At 40.9% G+C, this 27,860-nt stretch overlaps 2 protein-coding genes across 6 annotated transcripts; one reads left to right on the forward strand and one right to left on the reverse strand.

The window, feature by feature from the left end:
- LOC311056215 (branched-chain-amino-acid aminotransferase, cytosolic-like) lies at positions 1-20,495 on the reverse strand. Of its 2 annotated transcripts, XM_084072677.1 has the most exons (18): positions 20,250-20,495; positions 20,098-20,136; positions 19,807-19,904; positions 18,971-19,037; positions 18,760-18,851; positions 18,284-18,388; positions 18,116-18,183; positions 17,877-17,973; positions 10,546-10,617; positions 9,632-9,832; positions 8,539-8,649; positions 7,131-7,250; positions 6,633-6,796; positions 4,139-4,281; positions 3,906-3,991; positions 2,522-2,662; positions 2,280-2,354; positions 1-2,110 (listed from the first exon to the last, which is right to left on the reverse strand). In XM_084072677.1, exons 1-18 carry the CDS (start codon positions 20,338-20,340, stop codon positions 2,069-2,071), a joined length of 1,812 nt encoding a protein of 603 aa, XP_083928803.1. In that variant the 5' UTR covers positions 20,341-20,495; the 3' UTR covers positions 1-2,068. The 2 variants fall into 2 exon arrangements, with proteins under 2 accessions (XP_083928803.1, XP_083928802.1); XM_084072676.1 differs by lacking the exons at positions 17,877-17,973; positions 18,116-18,183; positions 18,284-18,388; ... (3 more) ...; positions 20,098-20,136; positions 20,250-20,495 and adding an exon at positions 11,728-11,757.
- Positions 19,050-27,672, forward strand: kcna7 (potassium voltage-gated channel, shaker-related subfamily, member 7). 4 transcript variants are annotated; one of them, XM_084072672.1, is made up of 4 exons: positions 19,050-19,615; positions 22,195-22,229; positions 22,481-23,196; positions 25,840-27,672. In XM_084072672.1, exons 3-4 carry the CDS (start codon positions 22,531-22,533, stop codon positions 26,803-26,805), a joined length of 1,632 nt encoding a protein of 543 aa, XP_083928798.1. In that variant the 5' UTR covers positions 19,050-19,615; positions 22,195-22,229; positions 22,481-22,530; the 3' UTR covers positions 26,806-27,672. The 4 variants fall into 4 exon arrangements, with proteins under 4 accessions (XP_083928798.1, XP_083928797.1, XP_083928796.1 ...); XM_084072671.1 differs by lacking the exon at positions 19,050-19,615 and adding an exon at positions 21,715-21,801; XM_084072670.1 differs by lacking the exon at positions 19,050-19,615 and adding an exon at positions 21,756-21,808.
- Positions 27,673-27,860: the final 188 nt, after the last annotated feature.

Genomic DNA, 27,860 nt, shown 5'->3' on the forward strand with positions numbered 1-27,860 from the left:
TTGTCCACAGATCTGGTTTATTGTAAAAACACAACCAAATAAAAGTAACATTTTTGCACATTAAAAGTAATAAAGTCCCACAAATAAAACTAAACTCACATCACTAACAGAACAAAGAATCCAGCAATAGCCCCTAGTGCAGTCACTTAAAAACAAACCAACAAAGCAGGATAAAGATCAATGTAACACAGTAACAGAGATACGTAGGTTAGGCACTTTAGACAGAGGGGGAGACAGGTATATGGAGTGATAGGTATAACCTCCCATGACAACATAAAGGCAAATTTATACTTCGTTGCATTACCGTGTCGTATGCTACTGGCCATAGATACGACCATGTTGTGTGACAAAAACGACATACTTTCAACTGAAAAAAGTGTCGATTGTTGCTGAAAGTATGTTATTTTTGTTGTTCGACCCAGCTGATGAATTATAAATTAGCCTTAAAAATACATTCAAGGGCAAGAAAAGCAGCAAGAAAAGAGAAGGACATAAAGCTGGATAATTTACAGCAAACATTGGTTATACAGCAAAGCAAACACTTGGGAAGACAGTAGTTATAATTCCATACCCAAAAGGACAAACATAATTTAAAATCCCCCTAATTTGTCTTTTTTTTTTTTTTATAGAAAAAAATATTTTTTGTTACAATACAGTTTACATAATGATAACACGCAAACTAGTGCAGTGTTTGTCAGCAAATCTAAAATGGTCTCTTTCTCGTTGCTGAAGAGTAACTATATCTACAGCATCTAGGCCACAGCCTAATGTTACCCCGCTATTTGTGCATACTTACTGTAGGTTTACCTAGACCTCATCTTTAAAATCACAATCGGCAGTAACATCTTTACAGTCAAAATAGAAGGACATGTTCCTTTTAAAGTAAAACAAACATATTCACATGACTGACTGACATCCTCCAGGTCATAGTAAACCCAGTTCTACGGTACGACGCCGTTTTAAAAAGCACCTTTAGTGTCACACTGACATGGACCCATGACATCTAAAGCAATACTCTATACACTAACATCCCCTGTAGTTCGTTATATATATATATATATAGATATGACAGTATCAGTACTACATCCAAGGTTGAATTTCACATTTCTAATTATTTTTTTAAGGCCGTCTTTGCTATGAGATTATTTTCATACCATAGTAACATAAGAAAATAGAATACAATGTTGCTGTTGCACACTTAAAATAAACATGTTAAAACTTCTAAATTATGAAGAACAGTACCTGTAGAATGCACTTCACTAACCAACAAAACAAACATGTACTGTAACTGCTTCTGTATTGCTAGTACTTCAAGTCCTAGGATTGGATTATGTCATATTGTTTGCGAAGATGACCATATTTGCAAGCTTAATTTGTATATGTGCAATGAGCTACGAGGAACACTTTGTGTAGCTCAAAATGTGCAGAGATACGAATGCATACAATGATATGAGACAATATGAGACATTTAAAAATAATGCACTTTTGAATGGAGTGTAGCCATTTTTGGAAGCAGCATAATTGAGCTGTTCAGATGTTCAGCTGTTTTTTTTTATATTACCCAATAGACTTGAATCAGTCAAATCAAAGTAGAAAGGACATGACTACCAGGCCAATCCATCAAATGTCATTAAACCTGTGCAGTATCCATACAGGATACATTTTATTTTGTTGATTAACTACTTTCTTCTTGATTGGTTAGTTGTTTTTGCTTGCTACTTATTATTTTGCTTTTCTATACACAGCCGGCTAACACTGGTATTCCTGCCTTGTGGCCTACCCCTTGGGGTTAGGGTCAATGCAAAGACAGTCGACATTGCATATCATGGTTAATATTGCTTTCAAATGCAAGTTGTCACATTCAAAAGATGAACCTTATTCCTTGGAGATTCTGTATAGAAACTGTGATTAAAATATTGTGCCTGAGAAGCATAACAGGGGAGTCTTCTCTGGCCAGCCAATCAGTAGGAGTGCATTAGTGGGTTGAGGGAGGGGGCAGGGACTGCTGGTGTTCCAAGCTGGAATTATGGGACTTTCTTGATACAAATGGCATGTGCAAGTGGGCAATTTAAACCACCAATGGAGCCCAGTCACTCTGTTTGCGTCCATACTGGGTAAAGCAAGGGAGCAAGTGCAAAGAAAGGACAGGAAAGGAAATTAAAACTCGTTGAATGCTTGATTTGTTGTTTTGTAACAACAAATGTTAAGTACAGTATGATTCGTGGTGAGTGTAAAAGTATGAAGGCGAGCATTAGCGCAATTAAGGCTTTTAGGCTTACCTGAATATCAGTAAGTTCTTTATGGAATCTCTTGGCCAAGTCTGGACCATTCTGCATAGTGGGAATCTGGTATGTCTGAGAGAAAGAGACAGGTTGAGAGTTTAAAGATGGAGAGAATAGAATAAAGAATTTAATCAGTACTTTCTGCTGTTAAGGAAGAACAGAAAATGGTTTGGACTCAAAACGTTTGCAGAAAGCTAAAAGATATGAGGAAACTAGTTGGTTGCACTAAAAAGTCTTACCTTTCCTTTGTACAGCAGGCTGCCAACAGGACAAACGACACAGGCAGTCCCTGCTCCGAACACTTCCAGAATCCTTCCCGAGTCCAAGGCTCCAAGCATCTCCTTCATGCAGATTTTGCGTTCTGTCACTTTAAACTCACCCTGGAGGAAACCAGGGAAACAAGGAAGACTCAGAACAGGATTGGTGGCTTGGTGACTTTGTGTGTGCCCTCCCCGACCTCATTCACTAGCCTCAAGAGTAGAACTGCTGCGAATGCTTGTGAAGCATAGCATGTGAGCTATGGTGACCATCCTTTGGTCACCAGGAAATGTGAGAAAGAAATAAAACACCTCATAATAAATCAGCATCCTATTATTCTTGAGAAATGATTCAATAAATACATTCAAAATACATTGTTTGAATGAGGATAATCCTTACAGCCCCACTGGCACAACACACAATGACATAATTTGCATTGGCAAAACAGTTGTTGTAGGGCATGTATACAGCATACTATGCAACCTGATTCTAGGTCTCCGTCTTTAGTGATTTGTTTTGTTGTGACATTTGTGACTACCAGTATTGTGCTGTGGATTTTAGAGGATTAAATAATTAGCTTTATCATTTCAAATACCCTGTTCAGCATGTGCCACTATTAATTACTGTGCAGACAGTCTTTTTGCTTCACTTGGCATTTTGTTTCCAAGCCAAAATGGAGCTGGGATTGGCTTGGGAATTCTGTGGTCAGCCAAGATCATTAAGTAAATGCATTGTCAGAGATATTAAATCATGATGTGGAATTAGATTAGACATTTACTCTCAAGGCTTGATCAGTAAATAAGCAGAACGGTAACAACCAGAGTAACTGGCTGAGAAAGGCAAGCCCACCGTAAGGTAATACTGTAGATGACTACTGATGGTTCTCTTAAATCACAGGTTCTCAATATGGAACCCAGCAAAATGACTGATACTGGACCCGTATTTGTGCACTCTCAGAGTTAAATGAACACTGAGGTTTGTACACTGATTTTACAGTGTAGATTTGGCTCCCAGAGATAAAGAATCGTATAAAATGGGGGTACGTGGGCTACTGCATATCAAACTGGTGGTTCTTCAAATAAAAAAGGTTGAGAATGACTGCCTTTCCCTCTCTTAAAGGAGTAGTTCACCCCAAGATTCTGAGCCAATAATTTGATGACCGGGTCATCGGTCAGTAGGAGACTCAATTGAGTCTCAATTGAGTCTCCTACCGGAGACTCCACCGGTCATCAAAGTTTTGGCGCAGGAATGCCACAAAAACAAAAATCTCCAAGGCCAATTTCTACTTTGCCACACACACCTTCAATAATTGTTTTGGCATGCGACACCGTCATGCAATGAATTATAATATAAAGTAGGCGTTACCCATTTTCGGGCCAGGTCAAGCAAAGACTGCCTTGTGACTCCAGGTAGAATAATGCCATCCAGAGGAGGGGTGAGCAGCTCCTTCTCTGTAGAGACACAAACAAACTCACTCTCACAAAAACACCCATCTTTATTTATATTAATACAAATCAACCTTTCTTTCAATATGTACTGTTTAAAATGAGAACACACACACACACACACACACACACACACACACACGATGGCCTGACCTCCAGTCTCACTGGTCCAGTAGATAAAGAGGTTCATCGTGCCGACCTCGGTGATCTCCTCCTGTTCTCCATACAACCACAGCACCTGCTGACAACCCTGCTTAATTGCCTCGTTCTGCACAGCTATTGTGGGACCGTAGTTACTGAAGAATGAGAACAAACATTTACATAATTATTATCCCAATGTCTTGTGTAACAGGGTAAAAACACACCAAAAGTGAAGCCCAGGTCTTGCATCACATTAGCGGAGGTTATTTTGCAATGATGACATGTTCACTGTACATTATATTATTTCATGCCTACTACTTACAACCTAAATCAATAATGTAACATTTATTTAAAACTGATTTTTATTATAAGCTTACAATCCTCCGCTAACAATGTAACCTGGGGCAGGTTAAGTCTAACCTGAGGTAGGTTATGTCTTTTAATTTCCCCCCTTTTTTTTTTTTCTTCCAATGTAGTCACCGTGCCAATACTTGATTTCCCCATGTATTATTAGTCCCATCATGTCAGTCCTAACTCCTACAGTTAGTCCAAGAGAGAGCACAAACAACCATGTGTCTCCTCCGATATACATGACATCAAGGCCGCTTCTTTTCACCTGACAGTGAGGAACACAGTGAGGTACACGCTATTCATCCTAGTTCCACACCCCACTTAACAGGCACCCTGACAAGTAGGAGTCACTAGTGCACTAACAGGCAAGAAGGAGACACTGCGGCTGATTCAAACCCCTAGTCTCTGCACTGGTAGGCAAGAACTTTACCCCTGTGCTATACGAGTGCCCTGTTGCAGGTTATTTTTGAATGACAGACAGCAGAATGCCTTGCTTGACCAATCACAATCAAGTATTCAACAAAGCTGTAAATGCGTAATAAGCTTTGTTACAAGCAAGGAGTAGTAAACATAGTGCAAGAGCCCTGATGGATCCCTGGCAACATTCCAGTGGCGTTAAATGACAATGTAAAAGGATGTAAAAAAATAAATAAAAAGGAAATAATAAAATAAAAGAGACCACAAATAGCTGAGATAAGAGGATCATCTTAGAGATATTGGTATACAGTATGGAAATCAGTGACAGGGTTTTAGTACACTTATCATCTTCTTTAACAGCCACCACATGACACAGAAGAAAAACTAAAAATAAGCTAGCTAATGCTATAGCAGTGAGTACATTTCTAACTAGACTACAATTTAGGCCCGAAATTCCATTAAAAAAAAAACCCTCCAGTCATGAATTGTTCATATGAATTTTGTCTTTCAGTGATTATCAGCTACTCCCATCTGTAGTCTACTGAACTGTCGGGGTGGCTGAGAAAGGCAAGCCGACCGTAAGGTAATACTGGATGAGTACTTATGGTCCTTTTCTTTTTGCTTACAGGTTCTCAATATGGACCCAATCAACCCCTCTACCCACCCAGCTATGGCAAATGTTACCAGTGTCACTCTTGACTGCTGATGACTTGCTAGCTTTAGCCCTGCCTTTGACCCACCTCATGTGTGCATGTGGACACAAGATGGCGCCAGTCCTCACATAACCTGCATTTGCTAAATTTACTGGCTTGATATCAGACCAAATTCTTTCAACTAAATTAAGTTTGACCTGAATTGCCAGCCCCAATATTATACATCAGAGATTTGTGTCTACAACATTGCCACCTGTCTTTAGGACTCTGAAGCTGATGCAGCACATTCTGGCCTAGAATAAAGTCTCTGTACAGTTCCTTCATGCTAATAAGTGTCACTAAATGTGCATAAGGTGGACATGAAACTAATGTTTCTGAATTAAATGAGTGATTGACAGGTGTAGCTGCAATGGAAAACAAACGGGGAGTGGCTCCAATTCTAGAAGCTCACTCTAAACCACATATGGGCAACATGCAGCCCGAGGGCCGGAACCGGCCCGTGGACCATCTCAATCTGGCCCGCAACGTCCTCAAAGGAAAACAGAATGACCCTCCACCAAACAACGAAATGATAAAAGTCAGAATTATGTTAATGTTTTCAAGAGGAAATTATTTAACTCAATTCCAAATAATGGTAATTCATATTTACCATTTGAGTAGATACCCGTACTCAAATATTAAATGTTTGTTTATAATTGTGAAACAGTCTGCCTTGAGTCCATATTCATAACATAATACAAAACATCAAAATACATCAGAAAGACACATACTCAAAAACAATCTGTCATATCTTTAACATAATTCAACGTGTTTCAAGTTTCATTTGAACTGTCCAATGCGTGCCCCCTCGCTCACTTTATCAAAGTCACTATGGCCCTCTCAAAAGAAATGCTGCCCACCCCTGCACTAAACCCTTAGAATTGAGATCAATGTGCATAGTGTGCGTCAAGTGGCATTATATAATCTAAGCTGAGCCAATGCAGGTCCAGCATGACAAGAGTCATGTGGAACGAGGCCTGTGATTAGGATGTACATGGAATCATGTGTGGGGGTGTGGCCATATCAGGGTAGGATCCAAAACTCACCCTCCCATCTTATATTCGCCGACGCCTCCTCTCCAAGCTCTGACAAAGGCAGGGTCTGCCAGCAGGGAAACCGGGTTGAAGGAACCCGTGGCAAAGTATGGCCCCACAGGTCCAACGATTACAAAGATCAGCGCTTTACCTGCCCTGGACACTCCTAAGGAGGGCTGAGTACAGTGAAGAAGGACAGAGATTCAATATTTCTTCGGAAAACAGAACTTCACAATGTATTATACAAAATCTTCCAACATTCTGTATTACAGAACCACGTGCTCAGTTACATAGCCATGTCACTGCATGTTCTCAAACGTGCTGAGAGCATTTCATTACCCCTTAGCAACAAGTACCATTACCAGCAGCATGCATCAACCATCTGTTGAGTGCTACTAGCAAAACAAAGATGAGTCCAGTGTGGTCACAGGGGCTTATAAATGTAATGTTTGTTTTTCTTTGACTTTTTTGCCTGTACATGGAATTAGCTTAATGTCACTATAGGCTCACCTCAATTCCTATGAAGGTTGGTCTGATGTAGAGACTAGCATCCAGGGAGAAGGGAACCCACTCCTGGTCTACCTCCACTAGCTTCTTTATACACTCCAGTAGTTCTCCTTTGTCAAACAACTAGATGCACCAAAAGAGGGACAGTAGTTTAATGATTTCACTTCAAAATATTGCATACATGCAAATTCATACCTAAGATTAATTACTTGGTATTTCATAGATAAAGTTAACAGGACGATGCCTTATTAATGAACACTGATACACTCCAGGAATTCATACAGGAGGCGAACATATTTTTCTAGTTGCTTCATTCATGTGATTTTGGTCACTGGGAGAAATTTGTTCATTCGCATGTTCCCTAATTATTCGAGCAAACACTGTGACGCAAATGAGTGTCTTTTCCTCCTCCCACCTGTCAGCTTTCCTGGCCGGGATGAGATTGTGGAGCTCACACGAGGTGAGACACCAAACGTCTGAGTAAGAAGAAAGCAGTTTTGTTGACTCAAAGACCAACTGGGGGGTTTGTAATAACAGAAAATGTGAATAGGGACTCCTCCTGCATTCATTTACCAGTGTTAAGGGCCATCCACACCAAGCACTATAACTGTAACTATAACAATTAACTATATTGTTCACCACTGACGTCGTTATAGTTGTGGTGTGGACTCTACCATCCACTTGAGTTTTTTAAAACTATATATTTATAGTTATAGTGCTTGGTGTGGACAGCCCTGAGAGTGTATAAATGTAACGAAATGGTATAACCATTTTGTTACATTTGTACACTCTGTACACACCCTTCTTTTACAGAAAATACCAAGGTCTTTCTTTGCGCCATCAACCATGTCAAATATCACCACCATCGCTGCGTTGTTGTGCCCAGTGAGGAAGTCCCAGACTTGGCACAAAGCCAAACGCTGTTGTGTTTGGGTACACAATGTACCCGAACTACAGGTATGAGGTACTCCATCTCCATCCCAGCTATGGAGTGCTTAAGTCTCCGGGGAGTTGCAGTTTCATCATTGTTGTGTCAAAATCAATTAGAATTCACTGTATCTAAAAATGCACTATGATTGGCTGTTGTGATGCGAATGTTTTGCTGAAGTTGTTGCCGGTGCAAACTTGTGTCTATTTGTGTCTTGGCATTGACTTTGTAATTATGCTGCATGAAAAAAATACATTCACCTCCTGTGTGAACACACCTTTAGAGGCTTATGTTGCCTGATATATTCACTGGTAAACACTTTCTAAGAGAATGTGTCAGTGATCTCAAATGGTGCACATCTGATTTTGGATTGACAGAAACTCTTTGGCTGTCAATTATTGTTATCAGATATTTATGGTTTTACAACAAATTGAGTTTTGTGTGAGCCGTCATTAACAGGGGAACAAGAGGTTGAATGCTTACAGGGAGGCAGCTCCGGTCTGCACTGCGATGCATCCTCTCCATGTTCAACATGGGCCTGTACATACGGATGTGGCTGTCAACCCCACGGAATGCCTTCATGCCTTCAAACAGCTGACAGTCAGGAATGAATGAATGACAGATTACAGACTGATTTCATACTGACACAGTATGGGTGTTTGGATAATGGATTATCACTGGAGAGCTGACAACCACTACCAACACACAGTAAATGGTGAATGGTGCATTTATATAGCACTTTATTCAAAGTGCTTTACAATGTGCATTATATTCACCCATTCAAACACACATTCACACATCGACGGCAGACACATGCAAGACACCAACCTGCTCGTCGAAAGCATTTTAGGGGTCCAGTGTCTTGCTCATGGACACTTCGACACTAACACAGGGGGAGCTGGAGATCGAAGCAGGATGATTCCAAAGCAGCCGCTCAACCTCCTGTGCCACTGCCGCCCCAGTAAAATCCTCTGTGTTAATTTAACTCTGAGAGGGTAAAAATGTAACTAAATATACCCGAAAAAGGGTCCATTTACACTCCCAGAGTTACAAATAGATAAATTAATACTGAGGATTATCACTGTGTAAGAGCAACAATGTGTGCCAAAGTGTGTGTCAAGCCAAAGTCTATGCTAGGGCTGTCAAGATTGTGAAATTTTACATGACGATTAATTGTCACTCAAATAATTGCGATTAACGATATAATTATGTTTTTGTCGTTGAAAATTACATTTCTGTTTGGCTTTATAGGCTTTGAAGTTGCACATGGCAAATATGACACATAATCTAAATATACAAAGAAATGACTGACCTAATTAATAACTTTATACTTAAAAGAAATACATGAATAGTGTAAATAGCCAATCTACAAACTCACACCGCATCGCATTGTGACGTGTTTTGAGCTTGTAGTTCGGCTATTTACACATTTTTTTTAAATGTTTGAAAATAGGAACCATTTATCATGGAAATGATCATGATGATTATGACAAAATAATTGTGATTATCTCAAATAATTGCGATTAGACGATTATGTAATAATTGTGACAGGCCTACTGTATGCTTGGGGTCTCACCTCTATGGAGTAGTGCAGGCAGGAGGTGGCAGGGTGTAAGGACAGGTTCTGAAAGGGCTTTATCTGAGGTACCTCCCAGCCCTGCTTTTCTGACCAGTAGATGGTCAGCATGTGGTCAGAGAAGTGTTTGCCGAACACCAGGCTGGAGGAGTCAGGTTTAGGCGCACAGTTTGTGTTCCGCTCAATAGTGAGGTCTGCCGCCTGAGGTGTATTGAGGACACGGGGAGAAAGAAAAGGTCCCAGAGAAAGACAAGCACAGGAAGAGAGCAAGCAACGAATATAGTGATTTTCTTCATTATTGATGGTGCATGCTTTAAGTTTGAAATGGACTCTGACAGCATGCTTATGATGAGAATTAATTTTACATCACGAAAAGCCAAACCACAGAGTAATCGGTTCAATCATTATTGTTTCTTTTAAATTAAAGTAAATTAAATGACAACGTACACAAAGGGAAAGAGGGAAGGGGAAGAGAACAGTCACAATTGTATATACTGTAGGTCTGAAACATGACTTTACAAATGTTACTTTTCAAACTCTCAACATCCAAACGGGAAAGCATATGTGTCATTTTAGATTTTTGTGTTGGCAAAAAAATAGCAGATATACAAGCTCACAGTGTGTCACTTTGTGCCACGAGCTTGTACATCTACTATTTTTGAACATTTTTGAAAAATCTTTAAAGTGTGAGAACTACTGATTAGAAGGCATTTGTAGAATCGGCCTCAGGCTCTTAAGGGTTAAGTGAGAAAACAACAATAATGTCATGTTTGTTACAACCTTCCTTCCTGTCATAAAGACACAACAGCGTAGGCTGTGCTAAAAAACACACTCAGGCTGTTACGGTAATAAATTCCATTGGGTGGCCACTAGCCAGGGCCAGTCAAGAGACGTTTGCTTTGTTTTTAAATTACCTTAAAAGAGCTGGCAAACCGCAGTGACCCCAAGGAGAAGGGGAGGGCCTGAACAATCCGTCCATGAAGTGCCTATACAAGAACAGAAAACAAAGTTCAAATATGGGAAATCATGCAAATTAAGTGTGTAACTACTGCAGTGTGACTAACTATACTAATGTTGTGCTGAAAAATGTCCCTGGTGCAAGACATTATGCAATAGGCTTTGCACCACAGTGGGGAAAGTAGGCTATGCCTTTCAGCCAAGGTGACATTTTATTCATTTGCAGGTCCCACCAAGCCAGTTTGTGTGTTTGTGTGTGTGGGCTCAAAGAGACAAATGCATCCAAGGGGCGAGCTTTAAATAGCATCACACAAGCACACATGACAGCAGGTCTGATCAGTGACAGCAGAGTGACAACAAGCATCATGATAAAGTAGCCCAGGTGGCTTATGTATTAAAATGCTCTGTGTTTCATCCAGTTGTAACTGTTGACTGTTTGGTTACATTACACTCTCTGAGTTACATTAACCATTTTTTACAGTGTACACAATCAACAGGACAAATGGATTGATATCAGTAAATGTAACAACACTTGGTGTTTTCACAACTTCACTTTCTGAAGACAGTGGAGGGCGTGTACACCCCCCCCCCGGCCATGAAACAAATATCCACTATTAAGGTGTAATAATAACGTCGTGAATATATCAGTAGGAGACATGAAATAAAGTTGGACCCAAGCTGTTCCCTAGCAACACATTTCCACTGACAGTCAAGGACCATAACTAAACATTTACACAAAATTAAGCATAACATTTCGGCTTAATATTTAACACCCATATAACGACAACGTGACATCATCTACAGTATATAATCCACGTATTATGCAATAAGACAAACGTAATAAAAATGTGCGCCGGGCTTTAAAACCGTAAGGGAGTGTGAATAATCAATGTAACGGTTAATAACTATTTCATAAGACATGTAACCAGAGAGAAAAAACGTTTCTTCGCTTTCCTTCCTTTGAGTCTTGACGGGCTGCCCAGTCAGTAAAAAGCAATCAACCAAATATCAATCATCTGACTATTATCTGCTGACTAATGGGTCATTCCTTTAGTTACTCATTGATGGAAACCGTCCTGGGAAAGAAACAGACAATATTATTGAGAGATAAAACAGCGATCTTTGGACTCGGGACTCACCGTTCTGATGGCTGCCATTGCTGCTGTGTAATGAATTAGTGTTGCCAGGTTTTGTGAGAGGAATACGCAACCAGGTCTGTGAAAACAAGCCCAAAAGAAGCGACCACTAGGCTACATGAGTTTTGATTGGTTGAATACTTTATTTAGAAAAGACATGGAAACAGTACATGGAAGTACAATTCACAATACAAGGTCCTCAAATGTATCGCTCATAAAAGCACAATGGCTTACTTAAAATGAGATCCCCACGCACTCAAATCATGATGACATTTAAGAAAACAGACAGATATTCACTACTAGTATGCAGAACGTCATGCATCCAGCTTACAGGTTACTGGTATGAAAACAAGAAATATGTGCATACAATTAACAGTTCAAGGAGGGGGGGTTGGTTAGGACTTTGACAGGGGCCAGTTTGGAATGCAGTTTGGAATTGCAGCCTCCTGAAGGTGTTTTTTTAGGGCAGATTTGAAAGTGAGTAGGGTTTTGCACTCCTTTACTCCTTTTGGTAGGGCATTCCACATTTTTGTTGCATAGCATGAGAAATAGTTTATTCCCTTGTTTGTGTTTTTGTTTTTGAAGTACTTTCACAGGTACATGGGTATCTTAAAGACGGGGTGCTGTGATTTTCAGTGATTTTTGAAAAAGGTCTTCGGGAAAAACATTAAACATTTGAACAGCAATCTGGTAAGGGGGTCCCAGCTATTTTCAAAAGAATCTTGAAAAGAAAGACACATTTTGAAAAAAAATCAACTATTTTAACAACACAAATCTGGTATGGGGGTCCGCAAACAAATACATTTTGGGGTCCATGACATGAAAATGTTTGAGAACCAAACGACATTTAGGAAACAAGCCCAAATAAGCAACTACACTTTAGAAACAAGCCCAAAAAAACTGCAACCCGCAACAACCAATATTTACAAGCGACTTTACAGAAAAACAAGCCAAAAGTCGCTTATAATAAGTGGACATGGCAACCCTGAATGTAATGAATTCTAAATCTGCTCGTGTGGGAACACATTGACATATCAGTTCCGGTTTGACAACTGTTAAATTTTCCACGTGAAAGCTGCTTGAATTTCATCCTTAAAGCCCAAAACAATGACGCGTTTCTTATCACAATTTACTGTTTTAGGGACCATTCTTTATTTTACATTAACCCGTTTATTCCAAATTTTAAATTGCACTGAGAAAATAATGTAATATTGCTCTTCGGCTCACGTTAGATTACCCTTTTGTTTTTCTCTTATGCTTTATAGTTCTATACATTTGCATAATGATCCAAATTAATATGATTGACAACGCCAAAAAATGTTGTCTAAATACTGAGCTACACGGTGTCTGTAAAGAGTTCATACGGAAGTAATTGGTAGGCGTGACAGATGTCTGCCATGTGGTTGGACAAAAAAAGGAGGTTAGTTGAGTTCAAACAGGCCATTGGACTGTCAGTGGGGAGTGGTGGCAGATGTATAAATATTTAGTTGGTGTGAGTGTGACACTGCCAAAAGGAGGACCTTACAGTATCATGTCTACCAACCAACACACAGCAAAACAAATAAACATGTGCTACTAAAATGTATTGAAATATGAAATTAACCTTTATTTCATAATAGAGTACACTTTAGGTCCCACTCTTAGGCATGTTTAGGCTTTTTCATTATTATTATCATCATTCCTGAGTATCTATTAAACAAATGAAAACAACATTGACTTGAATAGCTATTCCTTATTAAACTAAGCAGTCAGTTAAATGAATTACATGTTAAGCTAAATCATTTCCATTCTGTCGTTGGTCACTGAAGAGGTCCAGGCAGGTACTGTTAGTTATGATGATGGGATCTGACTCTTGAAAGCATAGTTCAGCTCAGCTCCTCCACTCATCAGCACGTCGATCCCAGTGCAGAAGGTTGCATCAGCAGCAAGAAATAAGGCAGCCAGCCCCATTTCAGCTTCCGTCCCCATCCGACCCATCAGCTGTTTGAGGGAAATGACGAGTACAAACATACTTCTTAGTGCACTGGTTCTCTAAGTGGGGTCCGGGGACCTCCAGGGGTCCTTTGGGGGGATCCAGGGGGTCCTCAGCAAAATCATTAACAGTTTTTAACACAACTTTTTTTCCCCGACTATTCAAAAATAGATGATTAACAGGCTAACATCAAGCTAGAATGGCTATTAGAAAAGAGCACATCTACAAGCTGCGATGTGTTGAGCTTGTAGATCTGCTATTTTTGTAAAATGTTGACAAATCTGAACAAATCTTCTGTTATGGGGGTCCCTGGGCTGGCACAAAATATGTTCAGATGGCCAAATACTTGTCAATTTGGGGGTCCTTGAAATGAAACTGTTTGAGAACCACTGTTTTAGAATATCATATATTCCTATGTGATTCTCATAATTTCACTCAGTTGCCAACAGTGAAAGTGTGGTTGTGTTAGCTCCCACATGCGAGTGAGTGTATGGAATTTGGGCTCTCTGTGATCATTAGTGGATAAAACATTAGGGGAATTCAGTCTGGATTACCCCATTCTGTGTCAAAACACATCATGATGCAATGCATTGTGAGCTTGTAGATCTGCTATTTTCACTATTTTCTTAAAAGTTGTATTATTCTTCTTTTTTTTTTTAGTTTATGAAGTTCTTTTGAAAAATGTAACATTTTTCTTATTTCTGAAAATGTTTGATTTAGTCTTCTTTATTTTGTTTACCTTTTTAATAATTAAAACAAAAAAAAATTAGAAACGGAAAAAAGGGATATTTACTTGCGAGTCCGCAACCTACAAATGGGTCCCAATCCAGTGTCTGGGACACACTGTTTTAGAGCTCCATCAGCTAAAAACATCCAACTTGTACCATATCAAGCATTTCATTTACAAAACACTAAGTGAGCATGTAATATAGAATTAATCAGAGTTAAGAACAATATATGAAGTGAACAAAGGTCGTTATCTGAACTAGACATGACACAGTAATTAACTGTTTGTTGTGTTCTCAAACTACTGACACAAATTATAGCAGTTTTAGGATCATTCTGTTGTGTGCTTTACCCAGCCTTGCCTAACTAATTTATGTTAGCCTAGTTGATTAGTTGATCGAATCTTAGCCTAGAAGCCTAGTTGATTAGTTGATTGAATCCAACATGGAATAAAATACTGGTATGCATTTTCCCACACAAATACAGAAGGCAAGACATTTTGAAGATATAGAAATAAAATTCAGAGCAACTTGCCAACTTCATGCACCTCTATTATTCTTAAGATAAATAGAAAGTATTAGAATAATTAGATGGTGTTTTTTTTCCCCTTCAAATGAGCCTTAGACTTCAAATCCACAAAACATTCCTGTAAATAGAACAAAAGCCTTCATCAACCCTTGTGCAATGAATAATGAAGTGCAAGTTGAGACTCTACTCTCGAGCCAACATTACACACCCTGCGAAGTTAAAAGACCAGTCCCAACAAGGACTGGTTTGGAGAGAACTCTGTGTTTAACATTCTATAGGAGATAGTTAGTATAGTTCAGTATAGTTCATTCCACAGCTTGTATGATGAGAGGCGGAATCTTTAAAAAAATAATTCTCAACCTGGTTACCCGCTTAAGTACAGACATTTTTACCATTGAGCCAATAGAGCCTGCCTGCTTGCTCAGGGGCTCAACATTTGTGTCAGACACTGTGTATAGGTGAGACATGACCCAATTTGGGGGTCATGTCTTGACACAATCTAAAGATCTCAATAGAAGAGCAGGGAGACAAAATACAACCACCCCAATTGTATAAGTTATATTGTATTAACATACTCTACCATACAGAAAGTTACATAGTGCGTGAGGCTTTAACTGCACTCTTTTCATAATCTCTGCTCGATAGGCGCCAATATGATCCATCACCTCCCTCACTTGTTCTAGGTTTGAGTCCATGATGTGGTTCTTCTGTCTGGTCATTTAACAAGTACAGATTACAAAGGATCACCATAAATACCATGTCCATGTCCTCATGTTAAGTGTTGGGCAGTATTGTGTATAATAATATTATTATTATTAAACAAAAAGTAACTTTTTCACGCCCCCTGATGGAACTACGGACCAAGACATAGTGGGTGCGTTCGGAAATGCACACCGGGAGTGCACTCACGTATTAGTTTGTATTGGCCAGTGCACTCAGTGCTATATATCGGAACACACCTAGTATGTCACGTGATTATTATGATTTGGCTGTTAATCTGTTATTCTCACAACTGTTATGTTCCCATATCCCGCAGGGATGCCTTTCCAATGTCAGAACACTGATGTTCCAAATGGCATCACAACACATTTAATCCAGACAGTATTTCCTCTTATCAGGAAATACTGTCAAATGTTTCACGAACAAAATATCATTATTGTTTCCAAACGCGGTAGGAACAGCCCAATGGATTTTTTGAAAATAAATATAACAAGTAGTGTAACTAATTACTGTTGGCAGGGAGTAATAAATCACTTTTTTGAGTATCGAGCCAAACACTGCTCATGTTGTAATGGCCTTGTTTTTCTTTTACTATAGGGTACCGATGGGAGATCTGCTTCTCACAGACAGGCTGGTTGTAGTGGTAAATGGTGCATTTTTATATAGTGCCTTTATTCAAAGTAAAAAAACACTTCGACACTAACCCAGGGGGAGCCGGCGGGGATCGAACCAGGAACCTTACGTTTCCCAAGCGGCCGCTCTACCTCCTGAGCCAATGCCACCCACAGTGGTTCTTTACCACAGCCATGTGTAGGAACATCCATACAGGATGGGTGGACGAGAAGACAGCTTCAAATACTGTAGTTTCATAATCACACTGAATGGGGCATCGTAGTTGGTACGAATGGAATCCGTTTATTTAAGTGCTTTACTTTCTCCTCCATATGCATTTTCAGTTAGATCAGGACACTTATACCAGCAGTGAAGATACTGTAGCACCAACGACAACGTAGGTGAAATTACTATTAAACTATTAAAGAACCAAGGTAAAATTAGCTGACTATCTTAATCTGAGCCTATAATCACCATGAACTTTGTTTTGCTTTCATGACATATTCACTAAAACGTCCTCCAAGGTAGAGTTATTCTATAATTCTATAAGTAATATGTATCAGTCTAGCTGAGGCACAGTTCAATGGTAACTAGCCACAATGACGGAGTTGAACAATTGTATACTGTACACTGGAATGTTGTCCATGACAGAGGCAGAAACACATCTGGACTTATTCCATCAGGTACACTTCCTTTATCTGGCTTCACTCGGTTGTTAATCACATATTTGATGTCCTTTGATATGATTGGAGCACCAAAGAAATGTCACGCTCATATTCTGCTGTGCTCAGTGAGTTTATTCTTTCGCCAGCAAGGGATTGAGCAGCCCTTGCATATGCTCCTGTTTCAGTTTCCGAGGGCCTTGCTTGATGCAGGGTAGGATCAAATTCCCTTTTCCATTCAAAGGCCTGCCATAACATTTTTGCATCATCACAGTTCATTATGCGCTGCCTTCGGGGTGGCAAATATTCTGGGACTAGGGGCAGGGTGTGCTCAGCCTGAGGTGTCTAATTTAATTACATCAAAAGGCATTTCCATAGATTGAATGATTGTATGGTTTGATTCTCTTAACGTTTTATTTCTCACTATACACTTTATTTTGTATGCATGTATAAAACCTGCATTAAGTCTGATGATAGTATGTAATTTTGCCAGCATGTACACTTAAAAGTTTTGTTTGTTTTGCACACATACTGTTTTGCACACGTGTTTTTGTTCTGTTTGTTGGATTTGATTTTCTTCAGTTTTATGTACTCTTTATGTACTATAAATGGTGGTGGTGGTAGTAGAAGAATTAAGTAAACTTTTTAATGCACAACATTTACTTTTATTTGAGCATTATTCCATTATGTTATTGATTTTTTTGTGCAGTTTTTAACTACCACTGACTTTATCAGTCATATGGGAAGACAATACCTCATGGACTGACAGTGGTGGACATATAATTACCTAAGGAATGAGCAATACCTTTCCAGATTTTTGACAATTCCCAAGAATTTTGAGACCTAATCCTATACTGTTTCCAATTCTCTAGATATGTGCAGTGACCCTGTATTCAAATATGTATCTTAACTTATTCTCCTTGAAAACTTGCCTGACAATTCTCTCCTGCTTTTATGGCTGCAGCAGCATCTGTCGTCTGTCCAGCTAATTCTTCCCACAGAGGTGTCAGAACATTACCTGGGGAGAGGCTGCAATGAAAGTCAAATAGAATACAATGATATTTATTGAAATTGCAAAATAGCTAGTTAAATGGCTTTGTTTATATCACATTCTGTAAAACAGGAAACTTTAAATCGCACTACAGTATGTGAGAAAACCTGTTTGGCTCACCTATTAACTCTCACTTTGTATTGGCTCTCATCCACAGCCATTGCTCTTGTCATGGCATTTATCGCCCCCTTGTGGAAAAACATTCACACAACAGGGCTTTTTTTTTCCTATGGAGTCTGACAACAGAGAATTAGATCTGGGCATTTCTTGTCTGGTCCTGTAACTCACCTTAGTGGCGACATAAGGTGCAGCATCTTTCTGACCAATGGTGCCCACTAGACTGGACACATTGATGATGCTTCCTTGACGCTGTCGCAGGTAAGGCAAAGCAAACTGGGGGAATACGGAGGAAAAGTAATTGAAACATTGTTTGTGTGTGTGTGTGTGTGTGTGTGTGTGTGTGTGTGTGTGTGTGTGTGTGTGTGTGTGTGTGTGTGTGTGTGTGTGTGTGTGTGTGTGTGTGTGTGTGTGTGTGTGTGTGTGTGTGTGTGTGTGTGTGTGTGTGTGAGTGAGTGAGTGAGTGAGTGAGTGAGTGAGTGAGTGAGTGAGTGAGCGAGCGAGCGAGCGAGCGAGCGAGCGAGCGTGCGTGCGTGCGTGCGTGCGTGCGTGTTCTTTTGAATGCTTTTTTTGTCTTAGTGTATTGATTTGGGCATGCATATACAGGTACTTTGTCTTAATATATTAGAAGAATTGTGTATATATACTTTAGAAGCCAAGAAGTAGCTGATGAGATTCAGATTCAACAGATCTCTAAATTCATCTGCAGTGGTTTCATCAGTAGGCTTATGAGGTGGATCTGAGGGGGAGAAACAGGCACAACTATAAGTTAAGTAGCATAGACAGTTAGACACATGTTCCTACACGTTCCCACACAACATCATCTATTCTCTTCAGAGAAAAAGATAAGATACTCACGCCACCCAGCATTGTTAACCAAGCAGTCTATTTGTCCATAATGCTCAACAGTCACTGCAATGAGTTTCTGGGGAGAGATATTTACTCTTTAATTCAAATGCACTGGAAAGAAGTTGCCACAGAAACCGGTTAGGCAATTCATCATAGTCAAAGGCACAATGCAAAGCATGAACTATAATCCAGGTGAACAAACAGAAGCTCACAAAACATGGGAGTGTTGTCATATTCGCAAAGGACACTGAGCAGCGTGGGTTAATCTGCGGCAGTACTACTGTATGTGTGAGATACCTGTGGAAGAATTATATCTTATATTGTTATGTTGTTCACCTTTGGCCTGATGTTATGATCTGACCGTCTGAATATGCCATGGCACAGGCCTGGTATTTATTGTTTTGGGTACAGCTTGGTCCTGTGACTGAAGTACTTCCTCCATAATCTTTGTATATAGCTATGCTTTTTCCTTGCTTTCCTTAGAGCCATGGCATCTTGACTCTTTGATATTCAGATGGTCAAAATATATAATTAAGGCCAAATGTGAACATAATAACAATACACGGTGTAATTCTACCATAATTCTTATGATATTCATAATATGCCCCTTTCAGTGATGGATGCTTGGGGAGATGGAAACCACAAACATAAAAGGTGATGAATATTTAATTATTCTGCATAATTCCACAACGAAAGCTGCAACCAAAATTGTCATACAAACAAAGTTGTTTATGTTTATTGGCCTTGGTCAGATGAAGAATTGGATAGAATCCAAGCCAGTCTTGTGATCATGTACCATCACTAGACTAGGAAATACCAAAGTAAGCTAGCATGTATCACTTTACCTTGATGTCGTCCTCTTTGCTCATGTCACAACTCACAAATTTGCATGACCCTGGACCTGCCTTGTTGAGCTCCACCTCTAGAGCTTCACCTGATGCAGCTGAAAACATTCATAATGTTAACAACAATAATATGCATTATAGTATAATATAGATATAGTATAATTCCCATTAGTGCTCTTTCCGTTTTAATACAACAAATTAATATGATATATAGCATGTGTTTTGGGGATATTCATTTGTGTGGTAGGCAATGATTTTTTAAGGCAAGAAGTAATAAAACATTTTACCAACCTCCTCTTGCACAAAATACTACTTTGGCTCCATTCTCCACTGAAATTATGTAAGCGAAATTGTTATAGTGCATCCTTCCTGTGATGATGACCACAAACTGATTATAACTAAACTTACTGAAAAGTGCAAAGAGAATGATATACATATCCTACCAAACACTTGCACAATGCCCTTGCCAATTCCTTTCGATCCTCCAGTGACAATGGCAACTTTGTCATGGTACCGCAGTGAACTGACAGACATTATGATGCTGGCAGAGAAACGCAAAGATTTGGCTGTCAACCCGCTCGTAGGACTCAAAATGCTTGATGTGGGAAGTCACGCGACCTGTTGCACTTGTTTGTCGAGCCCTGGCTGCAGGCAAAGCTATTTGCGTAAAGTTTTACGCACTCCTGTTTCCTCAAAAGACACGCTTGACGCTTCCTTTTTCAGTTCATGTGATAAAAAGGAGGCGTGCACGGTGTCTGTCATCACAGTTTGTTTATCTTTCATTTTATTCCTTTAAGTTCAAAGTTCCCCAAAATCATGCACGACCTTGTGGGAGTTGTAGTTTTCTTGAACACAGATATCTATTATGTTTGTGTATTGTTAAATAATTCATTGTAATATCCATTACTGCTTTTATGGGTCACAAGTAACTATCCCTTCATATTTTGTTTCCTATATTTTGTTTTTAATTATTATTTCAAAACACTTTCGTTTTTAAAAAAAGCTAAATCTTTCATCCTTTCACATTTCATGAATTAATAAAAGAAAATCCATAAACTAGAAAACACATTTTAAGAAGTAGTGAAAATAGCCGATCTAATAAGCTCACAACGTGGCATGAAGCGACGCGTTGTGAGTTTGTAGATCTGCAATTTTCACTAGTTTGAGTCCCGGCCAAACATCTGATTTCTCTTTTGGGTCTTGGGCTAAAAAAGTCCCCCTTACTTTTTTATGAGCCTGATAGGTTGATTGCCTTAAAAAAAGAAGAAAAGAGCATCAGAATGGGCTAGTTTGAAAGAATCCAGAATAAAATAGATGATCAATTACGGTATATATTACATGTCAAAGAGAGAGAGGACAAGACAGAAGTACATGTAACTTTATGCCTTTACTGAAAAGCGACATGTTCGTCCCATTGCAGTGTTGTTCACCACTGCATTGCACATCTGTGGGTCACTGTTGTCTACTCTAAGTACAGTAGCTGCTCCCTCTGAGCAATGTGGATGCATGTATTTACTACGTGTCTAAAAGGGATTATTGGGGCAGGGGGGTATAGGAGGTTGACATTTTAGGGTGGGAAGGTTGTTAGGGGTGGGATAGGCCGGGGGTGTGAGGCTGCACTTGGATAGCAGAGAGTTGAAGATTGAATTTCGACCTGACAGCATTCCCTGGAGACTCCGTGGGCGTGAGAGAGCGTGAGCGAGAGCAAGCGAGGGAGACTGCAGATAGTGACCTACAAACAAGCTTAGCTCTCTTAACTTCACCCAGGGTGGGGAACCAGGAGACAGATTAACGCTGACCCTGAGGGAGCCATGGTGCTTGCCCGTCCCCTCCCAAAGTTGGCACATGAAGATGGCATGGGACGGGAAGGGTGCAATGAAGGAACGGATGGGGGGGGGGTTTGTGTCTGAGAGAGAGAGATGAAAGAAGGAATAGACAAACAGTGTAGAAGGCACACACAAGCAGACAGGCACCTGGAGGGACAGTAGCAGAGGGGTGAGAGGTCGGCTTCTATAGTAAATTATATCAGCAGTCTGGCATGCACTGTAGTAGGAAGTGGATTTGCTGTACATGCTAGTAACCTATGCGATGTTAACAAGCATGAAGCTGATACTGCAGGGAGATTATTTGCATGATGATGTCTTGATGAGTGGTCTGGGAACCAGCACTAGATTAACTTTTGAGTGGAACTGAATTTACATTACTATTTTGTAACAGATCAATCACATGGATTTCAGAACAATCTAACGTCACTTACGTGCATCCACTTAATAACTGTCATTTTAATACTTCTAGTTATTGAATAGCTTTAGTCATGGATATTCATTCATTGCTCCTACTATGTTAAGCGTCATCAAATTGAAGATTATTTCATTTTGTGATTTCCAGAACATTGATTGGTTGAATCTACAAAGAACATTCAGGTGAGATTCTATATAATATATAATGTACAGTATAATGTTCACAAAGATGTGCAATTAAATTTAGAGACTTTGTTAGACATGACTATCTTCACTTAGACCTTTGATTCTTAGACATTTGATTCATGCAAAGTTGTGCACATACTGTACATCAGTGATCTTTGCATTTGTTTGTTTTTCTTCTTCAAACTTCATGTTATTTCATGACTTTATTACGTGTTAAAGTTGAAGTTTTCCATTTTCATCCTCCCCAGAGACAAGCAGCTGACAAGTACAACATCAAGCAAAACAGTAGGACTGAGGGATGGAGAATCATGACAAGGGAGGAGAAGGTGAAGGAGGAGAAGCGGAGACAAAAGACAAGCACAACAAGGAGAACCAAAACAAGGCAGAGAAGGGAGAGAAGGAGAGCAGTGAAAAGGAGAGAGGCCATACGAGGGTGGGCCGTCGCCCGTGGAAGAGTGGCTGGACCCTGACGGAGCGTCTGGCCATCAACGTGTCAGGGATGCGTTATGAGACTCAGCTCCGCACCCTTGCTCAGTTCCCCGACTCCCTGCTGGGCGACCCCCAGCGGAGGCTGCGCTACTTTGACCCCTTGCGGAACGAGCTCTTCCTGGACCGGAGCCGCGTCTGCTTTGACGCCATCCTGTACTTCTACCAGTCTGGCGGGCGGCTGCGGAGGCCAGCCAGCGTGCCCCTGGACATGTTCTTGGATGAGCTAAAGTTCTATGAGGTCGGGGAGGAGATCATGGAACGCTTCAAGGCAGATGAAGGCTTTGGCAAGGAGGAGGAGGAGGCGCTGCCCACTAACAACATACAGCGACGCCTCTGGATGCTGTTTGAGCACCCAGAGTCCTCCCACGGATCACGCATCATTGCCATCATCAGCGTCATGATCATTGTGGTGTCCATCCTTATCTTCTGCCTGGAGACACTGCCCGAGTTCAGGGCTGATAAGGAAAGGAGAGAGGTGAGAGGGAGCGGTGTGTGGTTGGTGGGTACCGGATGGGAGGGGGTGGTAGAAATGGTATAATCAATGACCAAACAATGCATCACTGAATGACCGTCGGTGACAATGAGTGAAAACATGAAGGCATGAGAGGGCAGGTGATAGAGTGCCAAGAGAACAGGGGTTAACACAGCAAGGAACTGATGAGGCAAATGGAAGCATGACAGGTGCTGACAGGTGTCACCTTGTCAAAAATAAATGCCATCTGACTAAATATGCTCTATTTGCATAGGGTTAAACGTAAGAATTCACCTTGAGTCCAATTTCACATAAGGCAAGACATACAATACAATGCATGAGGGCAAGGGAACAAAGGCACATTATAGTAGTACTTAAAGCCGGGAAGGGGGGTTAAGGGGTAATGGTTTATGTCAACAAGCTCAGTATGAAAGGAGAGGCTACGGGAATCGATGCAGTGAAAAGGAGATGGAAGTTATGAGAGATTATTTTAGACTTGTCGTTAAATCTGATACAGTTGAGATTTACGTGGAAGGCACGTCAAGAATGAGGGGGGCAGTTAATCCACTGTGGAAAGACAGCAGCAAAACACGGAAGATGAGAGAAAAAGAAAGCAAGATGGTTATTGAAGAGGAGTGGGGGCGTGAGAGGAGAGAGAAGCAAGAGAGGGGTTCAGAAAGCAGATGTAACAAGAGCAGCTGGTTTGAGTTTTGTTTGAAGAACATTATACAGTGGTGGTGGTGTTATGTTCAGGTCTATTTGTCTACCACTGAGCTGTAAGGATCACCATAAGACCCAGCAAATGTGTGTTGTTTTGTGTTGGACTGGAGAGGTAGAGATGGTTGAACCAAGAAACGTGACAGAACGTAGAGTCGAGACTTAGGTGGACAGAAGTGTGAAGGCAAGGGAAGGAGAAGAGCTTGTCTCACGTTACCCTTTGGAGATCTAAGGAGCTATATATAGAGGAAGGACAACCCTAAGAGCACATCAACACATAAACGAATGTCTGTATTAATAAGCACGGTGACTCATGCACCGAGAAAGTGGCATGGAAAGACACTTACAGATCACCTTTTTGATGACTGTCGCAAAATGAAATTAGCGGCGCACATTTAGTTGCATGGGGACACTGCGGCTTTGGTTTGGGACACCCGTGCAGCATTACGCTGAGATGCAGCACTTACTGGGTTTACGCCCTACACTGCCACCTTCAAACATCGAGAACTCCCATACATAGACTCACTCTCATGAGAGAGCATTTAACACCATGGATGCAACATAAACAAACACAAACAAACACAAATGCACTCACTCAGTCACTCAGTCACTCAGTCACTCACTCACTCACTCACTCAGTCACTCAGTCACTCAGTCACTCACTCAGTCAGTCAGTCAGTCAGTCACTCACTCACTCACTCACTCACTCACTCACTCACTCACTCACTCACTCACTCACTCACTCACTCACAGATGATTGAGATAATGCACGATTTCAACATGGTTGACAATGCTGATGACAGATCATGATGCAAAAATTGCATAATTCTGTGACAAGAGATGAATGAGCCTCTTATGCTAGCGTTTTTTACAAGTGTCTTTCAAGCAGGAGATGTCTCTTGAGGAGAACATAAATTGTTAGCAGATCAGGTCTGCTGTATGTACATAATGCACAGACAGTGAGAGTGATAGAAACAAAACAAATACAACACAGAGATTTAAGACAAACACAATTTTGAAAGGAAGAGAGAATTAATCTTAAGAACATGGTATGGCCAGCATGTTGTAACAGCTTAGCTTAAAACAATCCTTTACATCAAACAAGCAGCAATATTTATAAGAATCTAATGTTTAATATGGCTTATATTCAGTGGTGGAAAGTAACTAAGTACATTTGCTGAAGTGCTGTACAGTTTGTAGATCGACTATTTTCTAAAACGTTTGACAAATCTGAGAACTTTTACTTTTTTGATGCCAATCCTTTTGTAACATTTTGAATACAGGACTATTTACTTGTAAGAGAGTATTTCTTGTGGTATTGCTACTTTTATTTAAATAAAAACAGTACTTCTCTCACCACTACTTATATTAAACAACAGTGTGTACTAGTGTGAAATCACATTCATCAGCCATATCAGTGTATGTCTGTAACCTAAGGCAGGGTCACATGCTCTTAATGTTTTTTTGTACGTGTTTAAATATAGACTAACAGATTCATATAAGTTTCTGTGAAGAAAAGAGGGTGAGTGTAGGAAAGACGAGCGTGTGGAGAGAGAGAGCAAGAGAGAGTGAGAGAGGGGGAATACGATATCAAAGATCTCACAATCCCAATAAGAATGTGATGACAGACACATGCTCTGAATGTGCTGAGGACAAACTCAACCACTTTTCTAATGATGATATCTTCTCACTTACCACCCACACTAACTTGTTTACTCTCTCCATGTTTTCACTTGCCTTAGGGCTCCTCTAACTTTATTCACCATAGAGCTGTTGATTATTTCACCATGCATTTATCTTTCTCACTCCTATGGGCTAGATTCATGACAGAAGATGATAGTAGAAAGTGAGTTGCATCTGTGTAAGAGAAGTTTGTTCATGTCTGAGCACAACTGTAACCACTCTTTTTTTCTCCCCTGTCCATTCCAGGCACCCTACACCATACCGCACCCCACCATAGCTAACGAAACCATCAGGGTCTTTCCTCCTTATGCCCCCTTCGAAGACCCTTTCTTCATAGTGGAGACCATCTGTATTATCTGGTTCTCCTTTGAGCTCAGCATGCGATTACTCTGCGCGCCCAGCAAGGTAGTGTTCTTCAAAGACATGATGAACACCATCGACTTATTCGCCATCATTCCCTACTTTGTCACGATTGCCACGGAGATCAACAAAGACCACGATGCCCCACCATCCGCCTACCTGGCCCTGATCAGGGTCATTAGGCTGGTGAGGGTGTTCAGGATCTTCAAGCTCTCGCGTCACTCCAAGGGTCTCCAGATCCTGGGCCAGACACTCAAGGCCAGCCTGCGAGAGCTCGCCCTGCTCATCTTCTTCCTCTTCATTGGAGTCATCATCTTCTCCAGCGCAGCCTACTTTGCCGAGGTGGACAACCCTACCACATCCTTCACCAGCATCCCAGAGGCGTTCTGGTGGGCGGTGGTCTCCATGACGACAGTGGGCTACGGCGACATGTACCCTGAGACGGTCGGCGGGAAGCTGGTGGGCTCCATGTGCGCCATTGCCGGCGTGCTCACCATCTCCCTGCCCGTGCCTGTTATTGTGTCAAACTTCAGCTACTTCTACCACCGCGGGACGCTTCCTGCGGAGACCTCTGAATTCACCCACGTCCCCACGTCTCTCTGGGAAGAGGACACAGACGTGGACGAGGAGGAGGACGCTGTGGAGGGTGAGGGCGAGGATGGTGGGGACGATGATGCGTCCCCACCCGGGGGCGTGAACGATTTCCCGCCACTTTATATGAGCAGCAACATGAACGTCTGCAGCCCACTGAACGAGAACTTCCTGTCTGAGCTGCAAGCGGGGCATGCTCATGTGGATCAGAGAGGGGTGAACTACTTCCCCAGACCAGAGCCTCTGGTCACTCAGGTCTGACAGAGGACAGAGATTGGGGTAATTGTGCCAGACTAACTTTGGATCTCTTCGGAAAGAAACTCCAGCGAGATAGAAGAGAGGACTGGGATGGCAGAGTGAAGTAGCAGAGAACACGAGACCGATGCTATATTTATACAGGGACTGACTTGCACAGACATTGCTACTTAAAGCTGCAACCTGGAACTTATTTGAATGAATAAAATGTTGTTTTAACCACTCTGTATGGTAGAGTATGTTAATTCAATACCTGCAGTGATTGGAGGTGCACTCCCTACATATCCGCTGGTGTCCGCTAGGACACCTACTTGTTGACATCTCTCCTGGCCAATCAGGGATTCCAACTTAACGGTACAACTTTGATCTCCCACACGGGAGATCTGGGTTCAAGTCCTGGGTAGGAAATGAAACTTATGGATTGCAGACTGTAATTTGAAAATGAAGGCATCTGGGTAAAAAAAGCTGGCAGATTAAATTATTATTTATTTATTAGAGTGTTTTATTTATTGTATGTTACTATCTAAATTATAAAGTGGACTGCAGTGCCATTAATTGTTGCAGTGCACAAATGACAGTATTTAATCTGAATGAATCCAACTGGTGTAAGTACAGTAGAGAGAGAGAGAGAGAGAGAGAGAGAGAGAGAGAGAGAAACACACAGACAGACAGACAGACAGACAGACAGACAGACAGACAGACAGACAGACAGACAGACAGACAGACAGACAGACAGACAGGCAGACAGACAGACAGACAAAGAGACAGAGACAGAGACAGAGACAGAGACAGAGACAGAGACAGAGACAGAGACAGAGAGACCACAGAGAGAGAGAGAGAGAGAGAGAGAGAGAGAGAGAGAGAGAGAGAGAGAGAGAGAGAGGAGAGGGAGAGAGAGAGAGAGAGAGAGAGAGAGAGGGAGAGGGAGAGAGAGAGAGAGAGAGAGGGAGAGAGAGAGAGAGAGAGAGAGAGAGAGAGAGAGAGAGAGAGAGAGAGAGAGAGAGAGAGAGAGAGATAGAGATACACAGTATGACAGAATCACAGTGCTGTAAACTTCTGCT

The sequence above is a fragment of the Gymnoscopelus microlampas genome (assembly GCF_963454915.1).
Source record: "Gymnoscopelus microlampas genome assembly, chromosome: 11".
Lineage (NCBI taxonomy): Eukaryota > Metazoa > Chordata > Actinopteri > Myctophiformes > Myctophidae > Gymnoscopelus > Gymnoscopelus microlampas.